This window comes from Microplitis mediator, chromosome 11 (genome assembly GCF_029852145.1).
Source record: "Microplitis mediator isolate UGA2020A chromosome 11, iyMicMedi2.1, whole genome shotgun sequence".
Lineage (NCBI taxonomy): Eukaryota > Metazoa > Arthropoda > Insecta > Hymenoptera > Braconidae > Microplitis > Microplitis mediator.
Window position 1 is genome coordinate 18,759,687 of NC_079979.1, and position 12,756 is coordinate 18,772,442.

At 28.5% G+C, this 12,756-nt stretch overlaps 1 protein-coding gene across 2 annotated transcripts in view; it reads left to right on the forward strand.

The window, feature by feature from the left end:
- The window catches only part of LOC130677548 (neurobeachin), a 243,413-nt gene that overhangs the window by 181,113 nt on the left and 49,544 nt on the right, over positions 1-12,756 (forward strand). For both annotated transcript variants that reach the window (XM_057484342.1, XM_057484341.1), the window contains exons 27-30: positions 438-546; positions 1,364-1,539; positions 1,603-1,877; positions 1,958-2,094. In XM_057484342.1, coding sequence (XP_057340325.1) covers positions 438-546; positions 1,364-1,539; positions 1,603-1,877; positions 1,958-2,094 — 697 coding nt within the window. The remainder of the gene's footprint in view (positions 1-437; positions 547-1,363; positions 1,540-1,602; positions 1,878-1,957; positions 2,095-12,756) is intronic.

A 12,756-nucleotide genomic window follows, 5' to 3' on the forward strand; every position in this document is an offset into this window, starting at 1 on the left:
TAAAATTATTAATGAATAGAGTAAATAATTGATAAATTAAAATTTAAAAAAAATGCGCATTTAAAAAATTTTAAAATTAATAAGTGCATTTTTTAAAAATATTTTTTTTTAAATTATTTACTCTATTTATTTATAATTTTTTATTTGTCTGATGTCTGCTATTATATATTCACACTATGATCCAGAAGTTAGCAGACAATCAACAATTTTTGGATTTTTTTTTCACCAAATCAATTGCAAAAAAAAAAAACTAAAAAAATGAACATGTAAAAAATAAAATAATCGACAAGTGCAATTTTTCAAAATATTTTTATTTTTATAATTTATCATTTTTTTTAAATTCCAAAAATTATTTGACGTTTGCTAACTTCAGTATCATATTCACACTCATTTATTAAATCATAATATTGATATACTAAGAGTATTTATTTTTTTAGATTACTGTCACATGCAATGAAAGACCACATTGTCAGAGTAGCCAATGAAGCTGAATTTATTCTTAATCGTATGCGTGCTGATGACGTTCTCAAACATGCTGACTTTGAGGTATTCATTTTTAATTATTAATAATTACATGTAAAAAAAATGATTTCTTGGCGCAATAAATATTTTGCTATAAATTGAAAACAAAAATTTTCTTGGAACAAAAAAATTTTGGAAGCGAGAGAAAAAATTCTGGCTCGAAGACAAGTTTTGATTTCAATATAGAGTAGGAGTATCATTGATGGCTACTGTTCCATTTTTTGACATTTAAAATTTTATTTTAATTAACAAACAAGAATTTGAAAAGTTTTTATTGCAATAGTGTGATAAAAGTATTTTTGAAAACATAAAAAATCTTTATATTTTAATTTTTTAAATGTCTAAAACTGGCCTAAGGTGACCGAAATCGGTACCTTTACCCTATAATGCAAAAAATTTATTGGGACAAGTAAAAATTTTCTTGGGATGAGTAAAAATCTTTTTTTTTTTATGAAATTGATCAATCGATTGGGGATTTTATGGTTTTCGTTGTGCCGCTTAATGTCCACGAATTCTTGAAGAACTCGACGAAAGACTTTTAAAAAATAAAATTTTTCTATACCTCGCTTAGTTTTCGAGAAAAATGCGATTTTGAAAAAAGTGAAAAATTTATCAGATTTTAATATTAAAAATTTTTTTTCGGAAATTAAATTTGAAGACGAAAATTTTAAAAGAAAAACGTCTGAATTAATCCATTTTTAAAGAAGTTACAGCTGTTTAAAAAAAAAGTCTTATTTCGAGTTCTGCAAGAATTTACGGTCAATTAGCAGCGACACTGAATCCGCAGACTTCCCAATTAATTAATAAATTAATAAATTATTTATTACAATTTTTTTTTCAGTCACAATGTGCCCAAACACTTCTAGATCGTAGAGAAGAAGAAAGAATGTGCGATCATTTAATAACCGCAGCACGAAGGCGTGACAACGTAATCGCAAGTCGTCTGTTAGAAAAAATACGTAACATATTATCAAACAAACACGGCGCATGGGGTTACATGGATCCAATGGCCGCTAAGTAAGTGACAGAATAAATAATCAGTGTAAAAAAAAGTAAATATTAATTTATTTATTGACACAGACTAACAGAGTATTGGAAATTGGATGCCTGGGAAGACGATGCGAGGCGACGCAAACGTTTCGTACACAATCCTCTGGGTTCAAGTCATCCCGAAGCAACACTAAAAGCTGCATTGGAACACGGCGCACCAGAAGACGCGATTCTCCAAGCACGCGAAGAATTTCACGCTCATCTCGCAGCTTCGCGTGCACATCAGCAGCAGCTACAGTCCGCGGATCTTATGGATGACAGTGAATTGCTGTCTGACGATAGGGATCTTGACAGTGATTTGACAGGTAAATTAATTATTTAATATAAATTTATGTTTATAAATAAATATCTTTATTTGTATATTAATTTATTCATTTGATTACAGGGCCAATAAACATTAGTACAAAAGGAAAAATAATAGCTCCCGGTATAGTGGCGCCGGGTATCATTTCAATAACGTCAACGGAGCTGTATTTTGAGGTAGACGAGGAGGATATTGAATTCAAAAAAATCGACAGTGAGGTAAGTCATATATATATTTTTTTTTTATATTATTAATTATTATAATTAGGAATCGGTAATTATTTAATCTCCAACTGAGTCCAAGCTGTTAATATTTTACCTCCCACGTCTTTAAAATTTTTATTTGCATCTCACCTGGACAAATAAAATAACAAATATATATATATATATGTATATATATTATAATGTTAAATTAAAATACCGGTTAGAAAATTTTCAATTGGATCGATCTCTCACTCTCTGTTTAATACGCGATTAAAGTTGCTCGTTAGTAGTAATAAACTCGGGAGAAAATAACATTAAAAAAGATAACGAATAGAAAGAGAGGGTGGGAGGGATGGAAGGAGATAAAAGAGATTACGGCGCCGGTTATTTCGAAGAATCTTCGGCGATGGATCACTCGATAGCCGAGTCGAGACTTAAGCGATCGTAATGCGCACGCAGGCGGATACTGAATAGTGGCCCCGGGGAGAGAATGCATCTTGTGGTTCCCGGTCCACGTTGGTCCACAACTCCCTCACTGATCATCATCATTTTTTTTATTTTTTTATTCATCCTCTTGCTCCCACACCTTAACATTTTCTTTTATAATGGCCGTGGCAAACGTATTTATCATGATTTATCGTTTACACGAGCCTCCTCTACACTATACACACTTTTATATGCATATATATGCATGTATGTATATGTATATAAACATATACCACACAATTATGGATTGTAAATTATTGATTGCCGGTAAAAGGCATTAATATGTAAAAACAAATAATGATCCACCCTTTATATTTATTATTTAATTTCATGCTTTATAGTCAGTAGTACAGGGAATTAAATTTTCTTAGTTCAAAATATTAAATTACAAATATCTTATAAACTATTAATTGTAGAAAATTTTTTATGATGACCAAAATTTTAGGAAATTAAATTTCCTTTAAAATGACCCCATACTTCATATATTTATCTCTTATATTTAAAAAGATATTTGCCGCCAAATATTCAAAAAATTTTAAACTCAACTTGATTTAAATTTTTTAATTAAAAATATTTCGAAAACCGCCAACTTTTTGAAATTTTTCACAATAATAAAAAATGTAGGAAATTAAATTTCCTTTAAAATGACCTCATACTTCATATATTTATCTCTAATATTCAAAAAGATATTTGCCGCCAAATATTCAAAAAATTTTAAACTCAACCTTGATTTAAATTTTTTAATTTAAAATATTTCAAAAACCGCCGACTTTTTGAAATTTTTCACAGTAATAAAAAATGTAGAAAATTAAATTTCCTTTAAAATGACTCCATATTTCATATATTTATCTCTTATATTTAAAAAGATATTTGCCGCCAAATATTCAAGAAATTTTAAACTCAATTTCTTGATTTAAAATATTTCGAAAACCGCCAACTTTTTGAAATTTTTCACAATAATAAAAAATGTAGGAAATCAAATTTCCTTTAAAATGACCCCATATTTCATATATTTATCTTTCATATTCAAAAAGATATTTGCCGCCAAATATTCAAAAAATTTTAAACTCAACTTGATTTAAATTTTTTAATTTAAAATATTTCGAAAACCGCCAACTTTTTGAAATTTTTCACACTAATAAAAAATGTAGGATATTAAATTTCCTTCAAAGTCAACCCCTACTTTATATTTAAAAAAATTTCCCCCTTTAAAATTTACCAAAACTAAAATTAAAAAATCCCCGAGTTACCTCTCAATTAATTTTTTAATCAAATTTATTATTTAAAAAAAAAAATCCCAAAATTTCAAAACCGCGAATCTTTAGTCTAAAAAAAAATATATAATTTACAAATTAATATAAGGTTTTAAAAGTCTACACTGCATATTACATACAACACACATAGCAGCAGTTAAGCAGCAAGTAGGCAGACAGGGAACTGAGCAATGCATATGTATGACGAGTTTTAAAAAAATATATAAAGAGACTTGATGTATTACCGGTGACGTTATAATAATGCAGCAATAATTACTACCGACTTGGTGGCGGTGGACGACTCGTTTTAAATATACCCATTGAAAATTCAGCCATATTTCGTAGCCATTATTCTTACACACACACTTACACCCATCTTAATATCTACCTCAAGATCTCGTCTTGACTTATACTCGGCGATAAATAACATCCTTTTATTTATATTTATTTACACTTAACTAAATATTAAATTTAATCATCACATTTTTCCCGATTTAAACAAAGTAGCCAATATAAATAAATATATACTAAAATAAGTAGCACTGCTCAAGGGATCGTTTCAACATCAATCAATATTGTTGGTTTAATATTTTATTTTAAGCGTAATGGCCCAAAAAAGTAAACAACCGACACAACAAACTGCCCAACGGGTTTTAAAAAAATATTACTCATCCAATCCAGCAAAAGTGAAACAGGCGGGTTCGAATTTTAAACTCACCCGTGTAATTACAGCTATTAAGCCTTAAAATTTACTGGTGGTCTAATCAATCTTATCATATCAATACTATCTATAAATTCTCCTACTATTTATTTATTTATTTATTTATTTAAGGAATTGATAATTATTATTAATTAATAAAATAAAATAAAATGATGAATAGCGGCCACCTGTAGATTCATTCACTAATCTACTCTCGCTAAGCAAACAGCTCAACGACCCTGTTATTATCGTTGACGTTGTAAGTAGCGCCCGTATACGTTTTTTTTTATTATTATTTATTTATCTTCGTTCTCTTTTAGCATCGATATTTATCGCTTGCAAAAGGTATCCACTGTCTCTCCCTGTCTCTCCTCATCTCTCCCTGTCTTTCTCTGTCTCTCCCTGTCTTACTCTGTCTCTCCCTGTCTCTCCCTCTGTTTTTTTTTCTCTCGGTTGCTGTTACCCGGTTCCTGTTGCTCGTTTAATATAATTCAAGACATATAAGACCTTTAATCATTTAAGTTGGTGAACATACTGATTAAATGGATCATTTTCACGTCACTCTTCACCACATTGATTTTCGATTTCTTAACAGTTCGTGGCAATTATCTTTTAACGTACGTTTAAACACGTGAACCACCTGCTCAAATAAAATAAAAAGTAAATAAATAAAATAAGAGGAGTAATTATTCAAATTTTATTTATGTTACATATATATGTGGATGTTTATTTTGAATTTTGAATTTGTTTTTTATTAATTAGTTAAGTATGAGATAAATTATTAGTATGGATATGAAAGATGGTTATATTGAAAAGTTAAACGTATAATTAATGATACGTTGATCGTTTGTTATACATCGCGTTCATGCACCTGGTTATTTTGTACAAAATCACGATCAGTATGAGGTTTTATCGCTGGGTAAAGTGTAATCTACCTGTGAGGTCGGAGAATTAACGAGTGGATGCCTCTATGATGTGGATACTGGATATAGTGGTCCTGGTTCTTTATTTTTTATATTTTTTTTATTTTATATATTCATACTAAAAATTAATTTTTTTATTTTAATTCGCTATTTTATTTTTGGGAAAAGGAAAAAAATAAGCGAAGCTTTTGGAATTTTATTATTATTTTTAATGACGGAATTAATGAATTATTAAATTTATGGCTGTACATAAATAATAAGTTGTTTTAAATTGTTTAGACTGGTGATATGCAGATTTTATTTTAGCGCGAAAAAATAAGCGAATTGATTAGTAATTAAGATTAATTTTTATTTTTTTTTATTTTACATTTAGTTAAATATTTTGTGTACCGTTGGCTAGAAAATTTTTTTGAAGACGTTAATTGTTGGGGATAATTGGGGTAATCAGATTTTTCGAAAATTTATGGAGTAAATTTATCTAAGATACGAAACTTAAATTCGGGAATTTGAAAATTTGAATTTCAGTTTTCGCGGTATCGGACGATTAATTGCAATTATCTTTTGAATGGTTCGATTTAGAGAATTTTTCAAAGAGACAAAAAATGTCGGAAATTGAATTTCCATTCCAATGACCACCTTTTCGATAGATTTTTCTGGTAAACTTAAGAAAATATCCGTGATAGAAATTTTTGGAAATTTAAATTCTATGGTCTAGTTATCAAACGATTAATCGCAATTATCTTTTGAATGGTTCGATATAGAGAATTTTTTAAAGAGACAAAAAATGTCGGAAATTGAATTTCCATTTCAGTGACCACCTTTTCGATAAATTTTTTTGGCAAACTTAAGAAAATATCCGTGATAGAAATTTTTGGAAATTTAAATTCTATGGTCTAGTTATCAAACGATTAATCGCAATTATCTTTTGAATGGTTCGATATAGAGAATTTTTTAAAGAGACAAAAAATGTCGGAAATTGAATTTCCATTCCAATGACCACCTTTTCGATAGATTTTTCTGGTAAACTTAAGAAAATATCCGTGATAGAAATTTTTGGAAATTTAAATTCTATGGTCTAGTTATCAAACGATTAATCGCAATTATCTTTTGAATGGTTCGATTTAGAGAATTTTTTAAAGAGACAAAAAATGTCGGAAATTGAATTTCCATTCCAATGACCACCTTTTCGATAGATTTTTCTGGTAAACTTAAGAAAATATCCGTGATAGAAATTTTTGGAAATTTAAATTCTATGGTCTAGTTATCAAACGATTAATCGCAATTATCTTTTGAATGGTTCGATATAGAGAATTTTTTAAAGAGACAAAAAATGTCGGAAATTGAATTTCCATTTCAGTGACCACCTTTTCGATAAATTTTTTTGGCAAACTTAAGAAAATATCCGTGATAGAAATTTTTGGAAATTTAAATTCTATGGTCTAGTTATCAAACGATTAATCGCAATTATCTTTTGAATGGTTCGATTTAGAGAATTTTTTAAAGAGACAAAAAATGTCGGAAATTGAATTTCCATTCCAATGACCACCTTTTCGATAGATTTTTCTGGTAAACTTAAGAAAATATCCGTGATAGAAATTTTTGGAAATTTAAATTCTATGGTCTAGTTATCAAACGATTAATCGCAATTATCTTTTGAATGGTTCGATATAGAGAATTTTTTAAAGAGACAAAAAATGTCGGAAATTGAATTTCCATTTCAGTGACCACCTTTTCGATAAATTTTTTTGGCAAACTTAAGAAAATATCCGTGATAGAAATTTTTGGAAATTTAAATTCTATGGTCTAGTTATCAAACGATTAATCGCAAATATCTTTTGAATGGTTCGATTTAGAGAATTTTTTAAAGAAACAAAAAATCTAGGAAATTAAATTTCTGTTGTAACAACCACATTTTCAATGAGTTTATCTTATAAACTAAATAAGATAAACGTAATATAAAATTCCAATTTTTCTTTCTTAGAAAATTTCAAAAATATTTTCCAAACTTTTGACCCATTAAATTTAGCCAAAAAAAAAAAAAAAAAAGTTTATTACAATAATTAAAAAGAAGTTTAAAAAAAGATTAAGATAATGAAAATATTTAGGTAAAATATAATATCAATGTCTTAAAAAACAAATAAAGTAAAAAAAAAAGTATCCTATGAATCCTACAATTTAACGATTATTTTGACAAGGGTATGATCTTTTGACAGGTTGTTGGCCTTAATCGTGCCCTCTAAAATTTAAAAATCTACCTAATAAATGCCCACTTTATAAATAATAATTTTTAAAACACACAGTTTTTAAATTTATTTTTAAATATTTCAATTTTCTCACAAAAATAATTTAATTTAACTAACAAAAAAAAAAAACAAACGTTTATTAATTAATCAGTGAAATTAATTTAAAGATAAATAATATATTTGAAATAAAAAATTACTTATTTAAATGTTCTACCGTTTTACTGTTAACATTCACAATATTTATGCGAAAATATATATATACACAGTAAACATTTATTATTATCACAGTTACACTGTCGACGTAATCATTTAAATGATACGCTAAAAGTATACTCTGACATTAATAACCTATTCTAAAGATAAAAATAAAATTTAATGGGATTCTTATATTTTTATTTTATATAATATTGATAATTTTAAACCATAAACGGAATACTTAACAAATAATTATTGAGATTAAAAATCGATTTGAAAAGACGAATCAGCTTGCTTTAAATTATACATATATATATATATATATATATAGCGTGGGGGGAGGGGGCAAGACGGGGTACTTAAGGAAATACTAAATTTACGAGAATTTAAAAAAATTAAATCTTTTTTTTTTAATGACATTTCAAAGTGAATAGAAAACATTTTCAGCTGCCGTTAAAAAAAAAAAATTTCGTTTTTTGCGGGAAAGTAATTTCTTTAAAAAAGTGAAAAAAAAAAATTATGGGTATTAAATAAATTTGGTTAAATTTAATTTTCTTATAAATAAATCACATGAAGAAAAATTTCACATAATTATTGCATGTAAGGTAAAAGCCCCTATACCCGCTCAGTACCATTAGTCGCTCACTTTAACTGTTTAAGGCGTTTGTAAAAAAAAATTACGACTAAAAATATTATTATTGATAAATAATTATTTGTGAATCTAAATATATTAAAATATCATGCATCAAATTATTTTATAATAGATTATAAATTTAAATTAAATGACTGTTTTCAAAATCGCGCAAAGCCGGGCATTTTTTACTTTGACGTTCATTCGTTAGATTAAATTTGGGTTACGTCAAATTTTTTATGAATTGTTGTAACTATATCTTATTAAATACATTTTTAAAATTCATGAAATTTAATATTATGAAAGAATAAAGTAGTATAATTTATAAATTATTTGTCCAAATCAATAAACTTATCATAGTTTAATTGATATTGTCTTTGTGCGACTATAGGGCCATGTGTTGGTCGAGTAATGGTACATGACAACTTTTAGTGAGCGACTATGGGTACACTCAAGGAGCTTATTTAAAAAATTAATAACAATTAATTATCTCTATTATTCTTCAAATTTAAATTTTATTCTTATACTCGAGACTTAAAAAAATAACTATAAAAAAAAATCTGGTTTTTCATTTTATTTATTAATTTATATTGAGTGATTTAATCTCACTCCAATTAAAAGTGAGCGGGTATAGGGGCTTTTACCTTAAAGGAAAAAAAAAATTCTAATAGTTTTTGTCATAAAACAAAAATCATTATCATTTTTCGGGTCACTCGATTTTTGAAAAAGTTTAACAAAAAAAATTCATAATAATGCTCAATTATATTTACAAAAGTGATTTTGGAATCGTTAAGAAACTCGTTATAAGCAACTTTCCCTATCGCGCTTTTTGTTACGAATTTGAAATTCCCACTCTTTCGGTCGTTTAAATTTCATATGAGCATCACTCATATTTCATCTATCAAAATCTTTTCAAATGCATCATATTTAAATCCAATAAAATTTGTGTGCAAAAATTCACACACGTAACGCACACCGAGGCTAAGATGTAGCGGAAACTAAATCTCGGATTTTTTCAAAAACTCCCTATATCCCCCGACGATTGCTTATAACGAGCTCGGATATATTAAAAAAAAATAAAATAACATAAAGACATACGTGAATAGAGGGAGGTCCGCCCGCGGCTGGAGACGCAACGTACTTTGAATTATGGCTTAGGTTAATTATACAAAACATTCAATTATATATCTTACGTATATATAAAGTACTCATATTTATAAATAAACTTAACTTACAAAAAAAACATATTTATATTTTTTGCAATCTCATATAATTATTGATTAATTAATTTATATATTTATTTAACAAAAAATATATATTCTTATAAAAGGCCTGGGTAAATTAATGAAAACTTATGGCTTTAAAAAACAAAAAGTATTCATGTGTGATTTATGGTCGCGTAATAATTTTAATCGTGTATAGTACGAGGTATGTGGTATTTTATGCCATAAACTATGATGATCAATGCGTAATTTTCTGCGTATGATATAAATTTATAAATACATACGGCTACGGTTGATCATCTCTGATATTAAAGATCAAAAAAATAAGTAAAATTTATTATTTTATTTATAAGTAAAGTAAATTTTATTTGATCATAGATAAAGATAAAAGTTTGATCGTTAGTACTGATTATGAATATTTTGTTTTTATATGTATATATTATTATTATATTTAGTTTCTTAGGTTTAGTTGCCAAGTTAAAGTCCCACACTATCGAATCGTACGACCATTTATCACGCCATGGTACTTGAGATGCCTTAAAACAAAGCCATGGGAGCGTTTTGAGAAGGGTTGCCTTAGCATGTATACCAGCGGATCGTGGTTCGTGGTCCCTGGTCCGTGGCCTGGGTAACCGACGGTTTGCACGGGAGTAAGTGAGAAGGAAAATATCTTAAGATTATTGGCGAAACGAGTAGCGGGAGAAAGTACGAGTATCGAAGTGTATATTCTGTAGAGATGATGATAAAAGTTTGGTGGTATTGGTTTAGAGAAGTACGGGATTGCCATAACGCAGAGAAGTTTACGTTTACGCGCCGGCGCCGGCGCCCCCCGCGGCCTCAGACGTCCGCCGCGACCATAATACCCGACGAAGGTTTAGGTTACACTGTTTAACGCTGCACCTATATCTTCTTGTTCAGGTACTATTGTACTGGCGCCTATTCTTTCGTACTATTCATTGATTTTATTAAATTTTTTTTTTACTGATTTTCGATTAAATCATTTTTTTGAGAACCAATCCCGGGAAAATCGTCAAGTATTTCGCGGATATTGATTTTTTTTCAGTAAAAATTGATTTAAAAATTCGAATTTAAAAAATACCGAACGGGATTCGATCCGCGGACTCAAAGTTCAAATCATAGAAAAACGATCTCATGTTTAACAGGGATCGGATTTATTTTCGGCACGTGGACATCAAATTACTGGTTCATTTGATTAAATTATAACATCACTGTCTGTAATTATTCATTAATTTTTTTTTTAAATCAAAAAAAAAAATTTTCATAAATTTGCGGTCGGTAATTTTTTTTTTTTACACTCAATCCCTTGAAAATTTCCACCCATTCAACATAAATTAATTTTTTGCAAAAAATTGGCGGGAAAAATTCGAATTTAAAAAATACCGCGACCGAGATTCGATCCGCGTACTTGGAGTTCAAACTTCAAAAAAAAATGATCATTTTTCACAGGGATCTGATTTATTTTCGCTACTTGGGCATCAAATTACTGGTTCATTTGATTAAATTATAACATCACTGTCTGTAATTATTAATGAATTTTTTTTTTCAATCAAAAAAAAAATTTTCATAAATTCGTGGTCGGTAATTTTTTTTTTTGCACTCAATCCCGTGAAAATTTCCACCCGTTCAACATAAATTGATTTTTTCAAAAAATTGGCGGCAAAAATTCGAATTTAAAAAATACCGCGACCGGGATTCGACCCGCGTACTTGGAGTTCAAACTTCAAAAAAATGATCATGCTTAACACTGATCTGATTTATTTTTATCATGTGCACATCAAATTACTGTGTTCATTCTAATAAAGTATTACGTCACTGTCTGTAATCACTCATTAATTTTTTTTTACAATCAATCCCCTGAAAATTTCCACCCATCCAACATAAATTGATTTTTTTCAAAAAATTCGCGGCAAAAATTCGAATTTAAAAAATACCGCGACCGGGATTCGATCCGCGAACTGAGTTAACAAAAAAAAAAACAAGGCGTAAATTGAATATGTTTAACAGAGTACTCGTATTTACCTTTGTCACGTGCAGAACTAAACATCCGAGGGCCGTGTTCACGTAAATATGATCTTACATTGCTATCTGTAAGTCGTGTGTTGTCCAGTCACAGCATGACGTCTGATCGTAGCGTTATGATACAAGTCACGTGTGAATATAACAACGCTCGTATACTTATTTAATTCTCATATCAAGTAAGACTTTGTAGTCTTCTCAGCTTTAAAACCCCACCAAAAATTTAACAATAAAAAAATTAATCAAATAAATATAAGCAATTAAAAAATAATTATTATTATTTATAGACACTTGGACATTTTTTTAATGGTTTACTAAAAATGTCATTTTGTCTCGTGACATAATCATAAGTCATGGTCACCATTCTTTGTATCATCAAACGAGGAATTTTTACAATCCAATCCAATCATAAATGTCCGTATAATATATGAAAGCCACGTATAAAATACTACATAATTAAATTTTTAAAAAATTCTTTTTTTATTTTCATTTTTAAAAACACGTGGGGCGTTTTATTTTATTTTTATCGATAAAAAAAATTTTCAGTTGTAAAATAATCATCAGTTTCACAAGGACATATGACATTACGTCGTCGTAGTCTTTGTTCATACCCTCTAGGTTCTTGGGTGTCTGATTGTATCTTTGAGGCCCGGGAGATCGCGATGTCCTATCTCGATGAGAAGCCTGTGGGTTGCCGCGGTGTGCGATATATAAATATATGTATATATTAATACTCATACATCTACACTGACAGTGAGTAAAAATAAACAATATTTAAAATAAAAATACAGAACAACGAAAGATTAACTGAGCAGCGCGTAGACCGCGAGACAATGCATGGAAGATTAAAACAACCGAGATAACGTTTTTTAATAAATAATACATTTGTTGCTCCATTTAATGAACAAGACTTTTAATTTTTTATTCATTCATTCAAAAAAAAAAACGAAATTTTATATCAACTTATCACGAATTTGATAAATGTC